The sequence below is a fragment of the Pogona vitticeps genome, chromosome 4, assembly GCF_051106095.1.
Source record: "Pogona vitticeps strain Pit_001003342236 chromosome 4, PviZW2.1, whole genome shotgun sequence".
Classification (NCBI taxonomy): Eukaryota; Metazoa; Chordata; class Lepidosauria; order Squamata; family Agamidae; genus Pogona; species Pogona vitticeps.
Genome location: NC_135786.1, coordinates 234,588,212 through 234,607,250, shown reverse-complemented (window position 1 = coordinate 234,607,250; position 19,039 = coordinate 234,588,212). Strand labels below are relative to the sequence as shown.

The following is a 19,039-nucleotide window of genomic DNA, read 5'->3' as shown; positions in this document are numbered from 1 at the left end:
AGAAAACCAAAGCCACAAAAGACGAGTGCAGCATACACAAAACAGTATCTTTAATCTTCATGGTAATTACTCGGTACAACATCGGGAGCATTCTTTCTTGGATCACGCTTGTTTGCATAGTTTCGAGTGAAACCCTTTGCTTCTGGATAAAGCCCCCGCCCCTTTGAAGCTTAGATTACAATGCTCTTTTGAATTGCTAACAGGTAAGAACAAGCCTCAGGGAATTAGGAAGGGCAGCAGCTGGTTACCCTTTTATTGTTATAAATAGGATAGCAGACAGTCTTTTTTTTTTGTAGAGGGATCAACTGGGGCTAATGAATTAACTGAAAACCAAGATAAGGCATTTTTGAAATACTGTAAAATCCGTTTTGAAAAAAGAAAATGTAGGATATAGCCTTTCATCCTAGCTGTGGGCATCTACCTTAGCAAACATAACCATTTCAAGCTACTGTGCTTGAAAAGCAAAGTTGCTGGGTTTCTAAAAAGGAAGCTTTATTAAGGCTTAGGGTAAAATTGATTTATAAAACATAGTCACTTAAGTTACAGATTATGATTTAACAATCATTGTTAGGCCTCTGTGTTCTCTTGGAAGGTAAGAGATGGGGCTGACAAAAAGCACTCCCTGAACCTCCAGGAGCTGGACTGGGTGGCAGATCATTTCCAGATGGCACACTCAGATAGATTGTCTGTCATCATCTTCCTTAAATCCTGCTATATTGCTATAGGTGCTCTGCAGAGAAGACAGAGAATCATGTGACTAGGTGTAAAAGTCGAAACAAACATTTTGTTTTTTGCTTTCTTCAAATAATTAGGCTTCACTTTAGTAAGAGGGTTTTTTTTTTCTTTATGGATTTATGAGTGGTGGAAATAAGAGTTAATATTAATACCTGTTGGCCAACTTTCCTATTGTGCAGAAATGAACTCGGTTGTCATATCTGGGATAACACCTTCTCTTGGCTGCCGTTGCGGTACTGTGGTTAGGGAAACAAGGAGTGAAGCTATCCCATTTCCTGGACCAGTACTGTGAGTGCGGAGTATGTGGCTGACCTTATGAAAAAGGGAAAACTTTAAAAAGAAAGGGAGTCACACCTCTCATTTTCAAAATGTACTTGCCCTTTCGTTAGTTCTAAGTGATTTGAAAACGATAACCTTTGTACAGCCACAGAAGATGCTAAAAGTACTATGTAATGCTGCCATTTTATATAGTCCTCTCTCAGCTCAGGAAATTGTGTTCATCAAGCAAGAGCCAAGCAGTGGGTGGCTCATGCTAGTCACTCTTCATAACCTCATGGGTAAGGAATGTGTGTTCCTGAAACAGAAGCCATAAACACATGAATGGCTGTCTCTCTGCTTTCTTGTCTCTTGATCATAACAATTTTTCATTGCACTCTGATGTAAAATTTATAGATTTTTCCAAACAAAAATTATATGCAAGAAGCTAGTTACCCACTTTCCTAATACAATAGCCTTTCCCATCCTGGTGCCTGTCAGGTAATTTTTGGGGGGGGGGCACGTGAACTCCCTTAATTCTTAATCATTGACCGTCCTAGCAAGAACTGATGGAAGATGTGATCCAGAAAATTTGGATGACATGACTTTTGAGAAGATCAGTGGCATGCTTCCTGGCCCTGAAGAAGTTCTTGAAGACAAATGTTTAAAGAAATGTTTGGTAAAGTGATTTAGAATCATAGTAGAATAGTGAAGTTGGAAGGGGCCTATAAGGCCATCAAATTCAACCCCTTGCTCAATGCGGGACACTGAAAAAAGATTTCTAGTGGCAGATGGAATGCAACTTGATATTGCTAGACAACTGAGTCACCACCACAATAGCTGTAAATGAATAAATATTCCTTTCAAAAAATGGTATTTTGCCGGTATTTAATCCAGGTGTTACCTTTCCAAGAGACTCATTATGACTTTGACTAAAACCATCTGCTCTTCTTCCTCTTTCCCCGACCTCCTTTCCAGGTGTGTGCATGTGGGAAATTTTAATGCACGGGATAAAGCCTTTCCAAGGGGTGAAGAACAATGATGTGATCGGTCGCATTGAGAATGGTGAGCGGTTACCGATGCCGCCAAACTGCCCTCCCACTCTGTACAGCCTTATGACCAAATGTTGGGCCTATGATCCCAGCCGGCGGCCAAGATTTACAGAACTTAAAGCACAGCTCAAGTAAGAATCCCGTTTCTGTTCACGTTGGGTCTGTTCACGTCTAATGTTTATGTGCAAAACTTCCTATGTGAAATCATAGGGTTTGGGCGGTTCCTTTTCAAGGGAGGGCACAGAGCAAGGATGGATTATGACGGCTTTCTCTTGCAAAGAAGGTTCTTTTAAAAATAGGTTCCTACTTGGAATATCTCGGTTTGAAACTAAAGCTATAAAAACAAACCGTCTTGGAATAAATGATAGCTGAATCCAGAAATAATAGTATAATGATCATGTGGTTTTATGCCCTTCCACCAGTAATTCTAGTGTCAATGGAGCTTATTAAATTCCTACCATGAGCCATTTCTGGCTAAAATGTTCAGTTTCAGCCTCTCTTTTTTTGGCTCCAGACAGCTCTGCTCTTAAATCTTTCTTGCTTTCACAGATTCACCAATCACTAACTTGCTGGTTGAAATGTATTTATTTGCATAAAGTGCTGTGAAATTCTGTTGCTTAGCACAGTAAGTTGCACTAGAGTAGGCCCAATATATCAGTGGGGATTTGATGACTCAACTCATCTGTAAGTGCCATTCATTCAAATAGGCCTACTTTAGCTGTGACTTACTTTAGCATAAGGAGTCACAACCACAGTAGACCCATTTAAATCAACATAGCTTACAGAAGAATTGACTTGCCAAACCCTCATCATTTAATGGGCTTACTCTAGTGTTACTTACTACACTGAGCAAAAGGATTTTAACCACTGTCTCCAGTGTTTTCAGTGAAGGGAGTTCCCCATAGTTGAAACTGGCCACAGAGACAACATGCACGCTATATTTTTGAACTTGTATATTAGCAGAGTGTGGATGTACATCCAGTTTGTTCTAGAGCCTCCCAAAGCATCACTTGTTTGTTGAAATAATTAAAATAAATAAAATAAAATAATTCTTATACTCTTTTTCTGTCCTCAAGATTTCCAAAACAGTAGCTTCCACTAATGATAACAATAATGGTGGTATTCGCAATTTGCAGCATAACGATATAGCACATATTACAGAATTAATGAAATTAAAGATCTGGCCAGTTTACACACCACAGGCAAAATGAGAGCATAGCCACCCTTGCAGCTATACATTAGTGGAATCAGCAGTCCTTCCTTGCTTTTTTATAAAGGTCAGCAGTGGTGGGGCTAGGTAACTTTCTTCTCACAACCACCCCACCTTACTGGGGGGGGGGGGGGGGAAACACACACAATGTGTACCTGAAAATAGGTTGTCCAATGTGTCTGCCTGGGACTCCAAAAATTCTAGGATGTCCAGTGTGCCTTCAGAAATTGAATGGCTTGAAGTCCGCGGTAGCAGAAATTCTGTTGAGTAGTTATGTAGGCATAATGGGACATTGTGCCTGTGGTAGTTACAATTGTGCCGTACTAGAAGGGCTATCCACATTGTGCAATTGTTTGAAATGGAACCACAAAACCAATTTTGCAATGGACCCGTGCAGTCCTTGTTGGTATGGGTGGAATATCTGGCACATTTGTGACGCTGTTAGATTATGTTATGCCTCTGCAAACAGGATCCTGGCCAGTTTCTTTCCTCCTTGCTCTGCACAAAGATCTTTCGGACTTGCTTTTGCTGCATAAAGGCTTTGTCAGCCCCTTTTAGTTACAAGGGTTGGGAATTCTCTTCTGATGCAACCTGGGCCATCCTAGGAGAGTGGATTGCCAATCTTAGTTTCCTGTGTGCTTGCATAACAAGCTGTTTCACAATTTTCTTTGTTGCATTTGTTGTCCTTCCCTGCCTCCGCCCCCTGCTTTTCCTTCCTTTCTGGAGAGCTTCCAGGAGGTAGGAATTCTTTCTTGCTGCAGTTTTATATATTTATGTGTCTTGGGGGAGAAGAGAGAATGTTGACAATCATATAAGTAGTGGAGGTTTCTAAGATAAATGAAAAGAACAATAAATAAATATTTAAATAGAAACCCCTTGTGTGCAGCTAGGCAAAGGTTCCTCCCCTTAGGCAAGGATCTACTTCTGTGAGTTTAAGTGAGCCTAGGAGGGACATGAAAGATGAGGAGTTGAACCAACATTTGAAACGTCTCAATGTTTGCCTGCCTGTAGGGACACTTCTTGTTGTGGAAAAGCTTGAGACGTTTTTACAAAAGCAGCTACTGCTTCTACTATCCACATGTGCAGCAATTGCACATAGTAATCTGTATGCTTTGTGTTGATTCTAATGATATAAAATTTTTGTCAGAAATCAGTATCTTTCAAGGGGATATCTTGAAGTAAGTGAATCTTGGGTCTTCCAGGGAGGAATAGGCTATGTCAGCCCTTTTTGTTACAAAGTCGAAAATTCTCTTTGGATGCAACCTGGACCGTCCTAGAAGAATACACTTTAGATCCTATATTGCCATGCGCTTGCATGACCAAGCTGTTTCCAATTGTCCACAGTTCTCTGACTCTCTCTTTTGCTTGTATTTAGTTAAAACTATTCTAATCCTAAAGTGCTGTGGGTTAAACCACAGAAGCCTCTGTGCTGCAAGGTCAGAAGACCAAGCAGTTGTAAGATCGAATCCATGCGATGGAGTGAGCTTCCGTCGCTTGTCCCAGCTCCTGCCAACCTAGCAGTTTGAAAGCATGTAAATGCAAGTAGATAAATAGGGACGACCTCGGTGGGAAGGTCACGGCGTTCCATGTCTAGTCGTGCTGGCCACGTGACCACAGAAACTGTCTTCAGACAAAAAAAAAAACCCGCTCGCTCTATGGCTTGGAGATGGAGATGAGCACCGCACCCTAATCAAATACTCTCAAAATCTAAGATATCAACGCAGCTGCAAAAGACCTCTTCTGTTCTTAAACTACATTTCTCCAGTTTTCCAGTGGTGAAATATGAATAACAGCTGCCTTGATTCATTTTACTGCCTAGTGAGCTACAGAACTTCCATTGTATTTTGGTGGCCAAAGGTATGTATGAATGAAGTGTAATAGCTCATTCTTTGTTTGATTAGAAAATTCACCTTCATCCTTATTTTGCAGAGTATAAGCTGAGGCTGATGAAGAATATTTTTGACAAATGGTTCATTCCTGAACAAAAATTTAAAGATCTCCATGTTATATATCCAGTCCTGCTGTCTTGCCCTCACTTCAGTGCTCTAAAACACAACTAAATATTTCACTCAAAAGAGTGCTGATCATTGAGGAATAAAAGGAAATGAGATTTTTTTTGAGGGATAGAGTGAATTGTGTAGTATATTAAATTCGTTGGGATGTTATAATTTTGACCAAAAATGCATTTGGCTTTGTATCACAAGTATAAACATCTCTAAGGAGCTCAACTGTATGCCTTCAAGTTGTTTTAGGATCTGGCAGAGACAAACTGCGTGACAAGGCCTTGTTCCCTGAGTGACTGATGCATTACAATTAATGTTCACTTTGGGAAAATATGGCTTAATCTGACTTTCCTGACCCTGGGGACTCTTAGCCAAAAAACTACTAAGAATGCATTAAAACAGCTGTATAAAGTTTAGTTAAAAATATCTCAAGCCATTGTGCTGTTCCCATCTATGGACTGACCCTCCCAGTGGCTCAACAAAGACAGTTTTATGTGTTATTTTTAATCCTTTGCTCTGAGCAGATTTTAGCTTTTCGTAAGACGAAGGGGGCTTGCTGAAGGCACGAAAGTAGACAGAGATGCATGCTTTCTTCCGTCCGCTTCACTCTCGACCTCCCTGTGTTGATGGAGAGTTCTGCAAAGGTGTTTAGTTCCGGTGCAGAAGACCTAATAACTCAGAGGTCTCAGTTATGCAGAGCATGAATGCATTCAACCAGTTCTCCTAGTTATAAAAACATGTTGTGTGCTTGGGAAGCGAGACTACAATGGACTCGGCACTGAGCAGAAGTTAGACCAGGGGGAGCATGGAAGGCCACTCTGGGGAGGTAGCGAAAAAGATGGTATTGGCAATAGGCTATCTGACAGTGGTTCTGTGACAGTGCTTCTCCGTTGCAGCCTCTGCCCTCCTGTCTAGTTTGTTGGCCAAGGAAGTTGTGTTTGAGCTAGGAAATTAATCTTCTGAAGTAGAGGAAGGCCTGACCTCCAGACAAGCCCGCTTGTGGGATTTTGATGGCTAATGAAAGTGCAAAGGCTATTTCGCACCTTTTGGAAATTATTTTCACAACATAATAACTTCTGAAAAATAGTTTGGCCGTAACCAGGGCAAAGTCAGTGTTAGCACTTCTTTATGTTACAAACCAGAAATGTGTAACTTGACTTTAAGAAAGCATGTTTCTTTTTCCTGCTTGTGTTTAGTGTTAATAAACACGGTTATGCTGTCCAACACCAGGGCAGACTAGAGGGTCGGGGGGGGGGGAGTTGCCATCGTTTATAAATCCAACCTGGAAGTAATTAGGCGCTCCTCGGTGGTAAAACCAGGTCTTGAGGCTCTCCACGTGTGGATCGGGGCCAGGGACGGTATTGGGATCTTGCTGGGTTACCGTGCTCCCCGCGACCCAGCCACTTCCCTACCGGAGCTGGTGGACTTTGTCTCCGCGGCACTGCTGGGCTCCCCGAGATTATTGGTCTTGGGGGACTTCAACGTGCATGCGGGGGCAGAGCCCGCTGGACCAGCTCTTGAGTTCTTGGAGACCATGGCCTTCTTGAACATGTCCCAACATGTCAACGGCCCTACGCACGTGGGCGGCCATACATTAGATTTGGTTTTTTCCACCAATGGGAGTGAGAGTGGACCGATGGTGACTGACCTTGAGTCGGTCCCCTTGTCATGGTCGGATCACCACCTAATAAAATGCTTCCTCAAGATGGCCCTCCCCCCTCGCAGGGAGCAGGGATCTATTGTCATGGTCCGCCCTCGAAGGCTACTGGATCCGATTGGATTCCAGGATGCCATGAGAGGGGTTACGGCTGACCTGGCTGGCGCTCCTGTCGAGGCCCTGGTTGACGGCTGGCTCACCGCCGCGACTAGTGCCGTTGACACGATCGCACCTAAACGCCCTCTCCGCCGCAGAGATCGCCCGGCGCCCTGGTTTAACCAGGATCTTCGGGTGTCGAAGTGGGTCAGGAGACGGCTGGAGCGCAAATGGAGAAAGGACCCGACGGTTTTCAATCGTATAGCTGTTAAGGTCGCAACCAACCTTTACCAGTCTAAGGTAAAGGCTGCCAGTAGAACTTACCTCGCTAACCGGATAAGTGAGGCATCCAACCAGCAGGCGGAACTATTCCGTATAGTACGTGACCTATCCGGAGTTGGCCCGGGAGATAGGCCTCCCCCTAGTCTTACCCCGGACCAATTTGCAGCATTTTTTAAATCCAAAGTGGAGGCCATCCGCCGGGATCTCGCTCCTTTTTTGAATACAGTGAGTCGAGTTGAGATGTCCAGCGCTCCGTCTTGCCCGGTGTCTTTTGACTCTTTTCAGCCCGTATCGCCCGACACTGTGGCCAGGACGCTTGATCGCTGTCGTGCCACCACCTCCTCTTTGGACCCCTGCCCGGCCTGGCTAATCAAGGCAGCCAGGCCCTCAACAACGGAATGGGCTACTGTAATAATTAATGGGTCTTTCCTTGAGGGTAGATTTCCCTCTGCCCTCAAGGAAACACTCATTAGGCCCATAAGAAAGAAACCCAGTTTGGCGGCGGACGAAATTGGCAACTATAGGCCCGTCGCCAATGTTTCTTTCTTAAGCAAGGTAGTCGAGATTGTGGTGGCCGATCAGCTCCAGGCGTTCCTGGATGAAACAGATGCCCTGGACCCATTCCAGTCGGGCTTCAGGCCGCGCCATGGGACAGAAACGGCATTGGTCGCCCTGTGTGATGACTTATTGAGGGAGGCCGACAGGGGCAAAGTGTCTCTGTTGGTCCTCCTCGATATCTCAGCGGCCTTTGATACCATTGACCATGGTATCCTCCTGGGGAGGCTCGCCGAGTTGGGGATAGGTGGCCGGGCTTTTGCTTGGCTCCGTTCCTTCTTGGAGGACCGTCCCCAGAGAGTACAGCTTGGGGAGAATGTTTCAGCCCCGTGGTGCCTTAATTGTGGGGTCCCACAGGGGTCGATCATCTCCCCAATGCTGTTTAATATCTACATGAGGCCGCTGGGAGGGGTCATCAGGAGGTGTGGAGCGCAGTGCCATCAATATGCGGATGACACACAGCTCTACATCTCCTTTTTTCCAACTGCAGGAGATGCCGTTCTGTCCCTTCGGCGTTGCCTGGAGGCTGTACAGGAATGGATGCAGGAGAACGGGCTGAGGCTGAACCCGGACAAGACGGAGGTACTGAGGGTGGGCGCCCCCACACCTGGGGACATGGGAAACTCCCTCATTTTTGGGGGGGTGACCCTGCCCGCCAGGGATGGGTTCCGTAGCTTGGGTGTCCATCTTGACCCGGCGCTCACCATGGAGACCCAGGTGGCGTCCGTGGTCCGTTCCGCTTTTTTCCATCTCAGGCGGATAGCCCAGCTGCGGCCCTACCTTGATGTGGGGTCTCTCACCACTCTGGTGCATGCGCTTGTAGTCTCGAGATTAGACCACTGTAATGCGCTCTATGTGGGGCTACCTTTGAGATTGCTGCGGAAACTACAGGTGGTGCAGAATGCGGCGGCCAGACTACTCAGTGGGCTGAGAAGATACCAACATATCTCCCCCACTCTGGCCGCATTGCATTGGCTGCCCATCCGATTCCGCATTGATTTCAAAGTGCTAACGCTTACTTACAAAGCCCTAAACGGTTTAGGACCTCGATACTTGGCGGAACGCCTTCTCCCACCTAGATCTACCCGTGTCACTCGCGCGAGCCAGGAGATAAGGCTGAGGAGCCTAACGCCGAGAGAGGCCCAAAAGGAAAAGACCAGAAACCGGGCCTTCTCGGCGGTGGCTCCTCGCCTTTGGAACAACTTGCCCCCTGAGATTCGCGTGGCTCCCTCGCTGGGCATTTTTAAGAAACAACTAAAAACATTGATGTATAGGCGGGCCTTCCCAACAGAAAACCCTTGACGATCTTTTTTCTTATTCTGTTCTTTATTTTTTTTTTATTTACGTTTCTGCTGTAAAGTCTTAAAATTACATTGTTGTTTTTACTGTAAGCCGCCTAGAGTGGTCTAATATGATCAGATAGGCGGGATAGAAATAAAATAAATAAAATAAATAAATAAAAATAAATAATATTCTGAAGGCAAATGTCAGCAGAGACGCCATGGCAGTGAGCATAGATAGATGGGCCAGACAAGTGGCTAAGAATGTGGAGCCCTTTTTAGCTAGCTGTGGGCAGACATTTTTGTGACGTGCATGTTTTTCATGTTCTTGGCTGTAGTCTGTCTCCCCTACTTGTGACATTTAAAGAGCCAGTGCATTCTTCACAACATACCCCTGTTGTCCCCACTGCTTTCCCAAATAGACAAAAGATTCTATCCAGTCTTTGAAAGCAAACAGTAATCTTGAGCAATAAATGGATTGGAGTGGGCAGTTTCTTGGGTTTTATGGTTGTCTGCAACATGCGGGAGAATAAAACGGCGAAGTTATTTGTGGAACTTTGGTGTCAATGAAGGTATTGAAAAAGAGGGTGCAGATCATTTAAAGGGAAATGAAATGGGAGTTTCTCGCAACAGTTCCATAAATTAAATTAGGCAGGTGGCCTTTTTTTCTCGAAACAGTGTTAAAGAGGTATTTGTGTCTATTCTCTTTTTCCAGGGTTTTGTGTTTCTAGAAAAACATACCAAATTTCTTTGATCATGTGAAACACTGTGTGCGTACCATGATAAACATGTGTTATTTCCAAGCACAATGAATGATGTCAGGCGTTTCATTATTCCACACAGTTAAATGAGGGAAATTGTTTTAAAAAATGTGAATTTGAGCAGTCTGAAAACCTTCTGACAGACATCCAAAGCACAGGGCTTGCTTCAGTGCCAGGCTGTTCTGCCTTCAGCTCTGGAAAGACCAGTATCGAAATGATCAGATCAGCTTTGAATTACTAAGAATATATGTAGGATAGGATTCTGTAATTGCTTGGCAAGTCTAAAAAGCTGCAATTCAAGTCTTTTCAGGATGGCTGATATCCAGCTTAGTAATTTGCATGGCAAGAGGGGGATGGTTTTTTGTGTGTGTGTGTTTGTGTGTGTGTGTGTTTTGGAGGAAGCAGACAAACTTGCTAGCTTCAAGTGGTGAAAAGGTGGTGAGTAGCTAAAGATTAGTGGTTAAAACTCTTCTTTGATTTATTAGAGAATTTGCCCCCTCGCCCCATTTTCTCTTAAAAGGCAAGCAACTGGCATAGTTCTTGTTTGGTTGAATATATCTTCTGCAAAAGGTTAAAAGTAAGCACAAAGATTATAGCTAACATTGCTTCTTAATTAGAAGAAGGGTTTCCTCCTCTCTCTCCCACCCCCCCTACTAAAAAAAGGGTCTGAAACTTGTCTGACTTTTCAGAGATGTGGCGGTCTTGTTTTCTGGGTTTGGATGTTTCCAAGCAAGTATGCACTTGATTAATTGCCTGAGAATAATTACGCTGGTGCCATTAGATGAAAAGGAATGTGAATATATATATATATATTTCTTAAATATTCTTCAGCAAGATCACCCGTAACTTTCTAAAAATATCTCTCATTGCCATATGTCTTGGTGTTTTAAGAGTCTTATGTTTCAGTACCCAGTTGCTAATTTCGCAAAGGCATGCTCCCCACCGCCCCCACTGCCCCTCCCCATCACTCATCTTATAATGCCTAACCATTTCTATTGCCGTCTCAAAAGAAGACGTATTTGTCTAGTGAATTCCTTACTAGTCTGCAGTCTGGAACCATTGGTTTGGGGAATGCGCTTGGAGGAGACTTGAGGACGACATCTATTAAATTCTGAGCCAGAATGTCATTTATCTTCAGAGCACCATTCATTTTTCCCTTAGTACAATCCTGGAGGAAGAGAAGCTGCAGCAGGAGGAGCGAACGAGAATGGAATCAAGACGACAGGTTACGGTGTCCTGGGATTCCGGAGGATCAGATGAGGCTCCTCCGAAGGTACTGAAGATGGGTTTCTCTCTGATCCTTTGTACTAACCCAGAGTGATTGTTTTTATTCCATTCGCCTGTTGAGATGGGGATGGGGGAACACACAGGCGATATACTGATGGAATGTTGGGTTCAAAATTAGATGGAAGGTGTGAGAAAACTCTTGTGGGGTATGGGAGAGTGGAGGAAAAAAAATGAGATATTCTAACGTATTTTTGTGGTACATATTATTGGTAGAATTTAGGATTCCTCGAGAAAAACGTTTCATGCTTATATTAAAAAAAAATTAAATTTTTGCATTTATGTTTGATCTTAAATTATGAATTGATTTTTTTTTTTTGTTCAAATGAGGCTGGACAATGGTAAAGGGAACACGATGAAAGGTGAAATGTTGTGGAACCAGTGTTACAGAGCCTTTAAACTCCTCTTAAAATCTAGATAAATGCCATTAAAAATGGATAGCTCTTTCATTGTTTTAGAGATACTTCAGAAGAAGAAGACTAGTGGAAAGCATGTTAAAGATAGTAAAAGTATAAGAGTACACAAGTGAACTCCCATCTAAGTCCCATTATGCCTAGACGTATTTTATATAAATAAATAATATCTATAAATTACTGACGCTTTTCCACAGTCAGGAATGAAAATGTAAACTTTTAAATTTTAATCTACTGTAAAATTATATTAAAACAATATACAAATTATGCTAATTACATGTAGCATCTAGAAATTCTTTTATTGAAATTTGGAAGCCAAATATTCAGCTAATCTTCACTCACAGAATGTTTCTGGTGGCATCTTTTGACTTCTCTCATGTTAGATACTGTTCTATAGCTTGGTACAGCTGTTGGCAAATCCACCCTAAACATTTATAGAACATTCATTAAATCTTATAGCCCCTATTCTCTCCATTCATGTCTTCTTTTTTCGATTTCCACTTCTCAAAGAGCACCTAGCATGTGATAATACTGCTTCGCCTTAGGATTAGACATTTTTCTTTTTATCTTGTCTGTCTTCTCCTAAATAACTGAGTGCTGAGAGTCTTGACTCCCATAAAGTTACCTTTACAGCATGATAGCAAATCATTTAGAAATAGGTTCATTCCATTCTTTTTTTCTTCTTTTCTGGGACAGATTCCTTCTTCTGTGGATAATGAGACCATTAGCTGATGGTTTGCTTACATCTGTTTTCACTCCCACCCTTACCATTTCTGTAAATTGGTGCTTCTCACTGCATTTCATCTTCTCAACTGTGTTTCTCTAATGACTTCCCAAAATATGTCTTAAGAACTGAGAAGTAGGACAGGCAGTACTGGGTTTCAAGAGCACTTCAAGCATCCTTTACACAATTTGAGATGCTTGGCATTGCAGGAGAAAATCCAGGGCAGAATTTAAATGGAATTGGGTTTAGATGGAACACCTGGAATGGGATGTCAACTGTGTTGTAGTAGGTAGTGTTGGATTAGGACACCAGAGGCCTGAGTTTGAATTCCTGCTCAGCCATAGAAGCTTTACTGGCAAGACAAATGGATAAAACCACTCCTTAAGTATTCCACTTACCTTAAAACAAGCTGACTATGATAAGTTGTTTCTGACTTGATAACCCATGGCAATAACACCAGAATGGGCAAACTTCTAAGACTGGGCACTGGCATTTGAAACCATGTTGTGGGACCATGGGGTTTGGAGGCGCGATAAAACATTAAAAACTGGGTTTAGCACTGCCAGCTTCTGCACATTTTAATGAAAGTTAACATGAAAGATCCTAAGCAAGTCTTGCCTTTCACTTCTGCTGCTGCATGGTAGCTGTCCTTTAAGAATTTCTGTGCCTCCATTACCAGTGGAACATTAAATCCTCACCTCCTGATACTACTACTAATTGCTGAGGTGCAATGTCTCTATTTTGATCATTCCGTCTTGGGTCATTGGGTTAGGAGTTTAGACTTGTTAATGTAGCTTCCTGATGGTGCTGCACTCAGCTTTTGTGACACACTCAAATCTCATCACCAGGTTAAGTATGGAAGAGAGGAATACCTAATATGAAATGTATTGACTCAGTAAAGGAAGGCACAGCCTTTTGTGTACAAGGCCAAAGCAGCGCTGTAAATGACAGAACCTCCTGAAGATCATTAATTCATAGGGTCACAATAAGGTGGAAATGATGGGACAGCAGTGAACAGCTTTTGAGTCTTAGAAGATCTCAGGGTAGTGGGAGGGTCAAGACTAGACATGAGTAGGCAGTTTCCAGAGTGAGGACAGAAAGCTGTTTATGGAGGTCAGTCAGATGGTGGTGAACTTGCTGGCTGTTTTACGGTTCCAGGGGTTCTTTTCCACTAAAGTTATGCTCAACAAAGTAGTTAAAGAATGGATGCAAACAAAGAATACTACATGTTTGATGTAGATGCCTTCAGTCTTTCACTACAATTTGTTACTTCCCCATTAGAGATAGGCACAAACCTCTGTTTGGAGGTTCATGTTGGTTCATACATGACACCACAGGTGCAACATGTTCCTTTCCCCTGCCTCCCCAGCTGGATCCCCCGCTCACTAGCTGGGGTGTGCTCCTCTCCTCCTCCTCTTCACCTTTTGGACCAGTCTCCAGCAGGAACACGGGCTTCCCTGTCCTGCCTCCTTGGCTGATCACCCACTCAGACAAGGAGGCAGGACAGGCAAATCTGTGCTCCTGCTGGGGACTGGTCAGCTGAAGAGGAGGAAGAGGAGGAGTATGCTCCAACTGGTGAGTGGGTCAATGGCTGGGGAGGCAGGAGAAGGCAATGTGTGGCACCTGTGCTGCTGTGCATATGAACTGGTACGAACCTGCAAACTGAGGTTTGTGCCCATATGTCTCCATATGTCATTGAGTGCAGTGGCTGCTGGGTAATTGATTTTGTCAATTCGGGTTGGCTTCAGGCCATGACAGTCAAGATGATCAAGTAATGAATCTGCAGCTTGCATTGATGCTTTATCTACTTGTTTTGCATGAGCTGAACTGTAACACATTGGGTTGGCATATTTGCTTGCAAAATAGCATAGAGCCTTGACGTCTAGAGGGAAAAAAACCCAGATGTGTAAGTATAGAATGGGTGACAGCTGGCTTAATGGAAGTACATGAGAAAATGATGCAGGCGTCTTAGTAGACCTCTGTCTAAATATGATTCAACACCATGATGTGGGGTGTGTGGAAAATTAATGTAGATCTACCAGAGGCATCGTGTCCAGATCAAGAGAAGTAACACTCTTCCTGTGTTCTGCTTTGGTTAAATCTCACAAAGAATTGTTCCCTGTTCTGGGCTTTACGATTGAAGAAGGATATCAACAAGTCAGAAAGTGTGCAGAGGAGGACAACAAAGATGGTAAAGAATCTGGAAACTATGATCTGTGAGGAATGTTAAAGATGTTGGGCATGTTTAGCCTGGAGAAGGCAGAAGACTGAAAAGATAGGCAGCCCTTCAAGATAGCTTGAAGGGCTCTCAAGTGGAAGATGGAGCAAGCTTGCTTTCTGGTGCTTCTGAGGGTAGTGGCAAAATCAGTGCCTTCAACTCACAAGAAAAGGAGGTTTCGGCTAACTATTAGGAAGAAGTCTCCAATGGTAAGAGATGTTCTGCAGTGAAACAGACTAGTTGGGACTTAGCTGTGGTTTTCCTGCATTGGCAGGAATTCTATGGCTGAATTCTATGGCTCTTGGAACCCCTTCCAACTCAGCAGTTCTGTGGTATTCTGGAATGATTTCAGAGATATTGTAAGATTTGGGCACGGTTTGTATGGTTGTGGCTAAACTAGGAAATCCTTTGTCATGATCTTAGCTATTGTAACTGCATTTTAATAGGGTATTTGTATGTTCCCTTTCTAATAAGTAGTCACCTTTGCTTAACCCTTCAGGACAAAGTGCACCATAAGTTCAGACTGTAGTTGAGCTGTCTGATTCACTGACGGGGAGTTCTGAATATATGCAGTTGCATAAGTAAATAAATGGTACATGGGGTAATAACAAGCTGACACTCATTATCTCAGACGATTGTCTAAAGACATTAACTGTTAAAAATCCTTCCCACAGGTCTTAAGTAGATTTAGTAGTTTTCTTTAACTTTTAATGTATGGTGAATTACAGCTTAAGAAAAGCACAAAGCTAAATCCTTTGAAAGCTGTGATTAATGAGCAGTAGAACCTGATCAGCACTTAATGGTTTTGAAACTGGCATCTGTGCTTTTCTTTGGGTTCAAGATGGGCTCAAGCTTGGCTGAAAAGAAAGTATTCTTGGTTGATTGTCTCTTCCCCCCCCCCTCCACCTTCTGTTGTGAATCTAAATGTACTGAGTCTCATTACCCATGATCTCCACATATAGCAACATGAGGGTATATGGAAGCACACACTGGGGTGTAATTGCGTTTCTGGAGTACTTAATCACAATTTATCGGACACATAGCCGTGCCAAAGTCAAACTGCTTTTTTTGGCATCCTGTTAGCACTATTAAGAAGGACATGGTGCTGCTGCGGGTTAAACTGCAGAAGCCTCTGTGCTGCAACGTCAGAAGACCAGCCGTCGTAAGATCGAATCCATGCAACAGAGTGAGCTTCTGTCACTCGTCCCAGCTCCTGCCAACATAGCAGTTTGAAAGCATATAAAATTGCGAGTAGTTAAATAGGTACCATCACGGTGGGAAGGTCACGGTGTTCTGTGTCTAGTTGTGCTGGCCACGTGACCACGGAATCTGTCATCAGACAAACACTGGCTTTACAGCTTGCAGAGGGGGAAGAGCACTGCGCCCTAGAGCTGGACACGACTGGACTAAATGTCAAGGGGAACCTTTATCTTTACCTAGCATTATTAACTTTAGCCAGGTTACAGATAAAATACTGAAGGTGTTTTTTTTTTGTTTGTTTGTTTTTTGACAAAACTGTACATATAACAAGAGTTGGTGCGGGTATCCGGCAAGGTATTGTTTGGCCTGAATTTAAAACAACACTGCAGACCTGTAGAATACATCAGTTAGTTTTAAATCCCACTGCGTTTAGTGGAACTTAAGGGGGTGCAAGTTTTCAGGATGAAACTGTTTGGCATTAAAATCAAATGTATTTCAAAATTACTCGAATTCTGGTTTTCTTTCATTAAACATCCATTAGTTGATGATTCAATATGCATTGAATCAAGGGCTGAAATCTTTAACGTTAATTTTCAGACTTATCTTCTTGAATTACCTGTGAGAGTTCTATCAGTCAAAATACTATATTTCCATAGGCTCTCTCCACTCCAAAGTTTTGCAGACATTTTGCAGTTTAAAGGTCACATTTTGGATTGCCATAGAGAATGGTGGAACTGATGCTCTCAGTGCTGGGGCTTCTTGAGCACCTCAAAAGCAACATTGACCTTTCTGTTCCAAGCTTGTGTCAGCATTTAGCATTTGTTTTTGCAGCTTCTCTAACTTGGTATTTTGCAGCACCTCCGAAATGATGAAACCCCAGCATGTGGGCAGAAAGATTGCCTGAACACCATCACTGCACATACACACTGTCACTGTTGTTTTTGCTCCACACATCTGCCAAAATTTTAGGGGCTTTTGTAGGGCTCCTACCGCGAACTAGAAAAATGTGGTATAACATGCTGTGATTCACATGCAAATAATGTGGTTTTCAGGCAACATGTTTACATCTGTTGAGAACTAGTATATACCATATTTTCTGTCTATAAGACCCCCATGTATAAGACACCCCCCACTTTTCTAACCCCAAATAAAGAAATCTAAGTGGAACTTAGCAAATGTAGGGTAAAAAGGATCAAAGTGCTGCAGGATAGCTTTGATCCCTGCTTTCTCCCTTTGTGCTAAGCCCCACGTGGCTTAGCAAAAGGAGGGGGAAAGGGATCAAAGCAATTCCATGATTGCACAATCATTTTGATCTCTTTCCCCCTTATACAGCCATGGGATTGCTTTGATCCTTCCCCCCTCCTTTTGCTAAGCCCCATGGGACTTGGCAAGCAGAGGAGAAAGCAGGGATCAAAGCGATCCTGCAGCACTTTGATCCCTGCTTTCCTTTTGCTAAGGCTTAGCAAGTGGAGGGGAAAGCCCTGCAGGATCACTTTGATCCCTGATTTCTCTTCCACTTGTTTTTTTCCTCCTCAGCTTACTTCCATGTATGATGGCCCTCAATTTTAGTCTAAAGATTTTAGACAAAAGTATAGTCTTATATACGGAAAAATACGGTAGTCATCATTTTCACAGGTTGGGGTTATGATGAAAAAGAAAACAGTGAATGTTCTTTTATTGGGAATAACAGACGTATTGCTTGTCTGCTGACTTGGCTTCTGGGAAACCTGCTTTGTGAACCTCCCATGTCTGCTTTCTCAGTGTTTGTGCCCAAAAATTAGTAGGAACATTCCCCAATTTCTTACACAACTTTAAACATGAGCATAAAAAAGTAAGACTCCTAAGTGTTGAAGATGAAGAAGGAGCCAAACGAAGATAAATCCTCAATAATTTCCACAGAATTCACGGAGCTCTAGCTAGGAGACCTAACTGCAGCAGTGGAAAAAATGGAACTGAGCTAGCTGTTAGGGTGGGCGGACCATGAGGTCCTGGGGGGTGGAGCCAAAAGTGTTACTTTAAGCTCTAGAATATTCCGACACCCTCTGCGCAGGCGCAGATTAACCCATTAGTGTGAATTCACAGAGGACCACTCGAAGAACCAAAGTTACAGGTAAGTAACCTCTCTTTTTTGACCAAACACAAAAACAATTTCTGGCTATAAATTCATGTGGTTTTCTTTGGACATGTTCTCCTCTCGGTTAAGGTCTAGCTTCTGCCTGTTATGTAGTTGAATGATGGGAACCTGGGGCAGATTAGGATGAGGATGAAATGCATGACTAAATAAATGAAACCAGCCACTCTCCGGGGATTTTCTATGTTGAATTTCGTTACAGGGTTTTGTTTTGTTTTGTAATGACAGTGGTTTCTTTCTGTTTCTAGCCCAGCAGACCTGGTTACCCCAGTCCAAGATCTAGTGAAGGATTCTATCCCAGTCCACAGCATATGGTACAACCCAATCATTACCAGGTGAAAAGTTGTTATTTTACATCATTGTTTTAACATATTATTGTCTTAAATACGCGCAAGATGAAGGAAGATATGGCTGATAATGTTATATGGATGATCAGTAGATGCTCTGTGACATAAAACAAAGTCCAGACTCTGAAATCCAAAAATCACAGGTAGGCAATACCTTTATTTGACTCAATGGTAAATGTCAGATTTCAGGAGTTAAGTAGTTGGCCTCAATTGATTCCATGTCCTACAGTTTAAATTTTATATCTAGCTTTGCTAAATAATGTGATTTATTTTCAACTCCACTAAGACTTACAATGGATGCTCTGTGTTTTGCTTGTGGCTACATGCAGATACATGTCTCCAACTTGTCCCCCTCACCAGTGGGTTTTGTCAGATGTTATATGACACCTGCCTGACTGTCTGAGGGTGTGATCAAATGTCATTTGCCCCGTTGTTTAGTCTACTGTGGAGACGGCCTGGTTCGCTCCTTTTTCCTGTGAGCAAACACTGTAATTTTCGGACTGAACCAGAGCATTCTTATCTGTGGTACTAATATTTGGTGTAGATAGGATTGGTGTATTTTGGTTCATTTCCAGTGTGTGCAGTTGCTGGGATCAAACCAAAGAGAGCTTCCTGCTTTAATTTCCCAGCTGGTCTTAATATCCTTATTAGTGGCATAAACAAGTCATCTGAACCACTTAATTTTATGGGCAGATCAGGAAATTAAATAAGCATGTTAAAAACTTCCTTCCTCTACTTCTGCATGGAGTTCAGGGGGGAAGAAAAAAAAACCCTAGACAATTAGGGCTGTGCTGATGTTCTGCATTACTATGAGCAAGGTGGAGAAAAATATATTT

General features: G+C 42.9%; 1 protein-coding gene across 11 annotated transcripts in view; it reads left to right on the top strand.

The window, feature by feature from the left end:
- The window catches only part of PTK2 (protein tyrosine kinase 2), a 256,954-nt gene that overhangs the window by 203,771 nt on the left and 34,144 nt on the right, over window positions 1–19,039 (top strand). For all 11 annotated transcript variants that reach the window (XM_078391686.1, XM_078391688.1, XM_078391687.1 and 8 more), the window contains 3 exons: window positions 1,969–2,173; window positions 11,048–11,159; window positions 18,105–18,191. In XM_078391686.1, coding sequence (XP_078247812.1) covers window positions 1,969–2,173; window positions 11,048–11,159; window positions 18,105–18,191 — 404 coding nt within the window. The remainder of the gene's footprint in view (window positions 1–1,968; window positions 2,174–11,047; window positions 11,160–18,104; window positions 18,192–19,039) is intronic.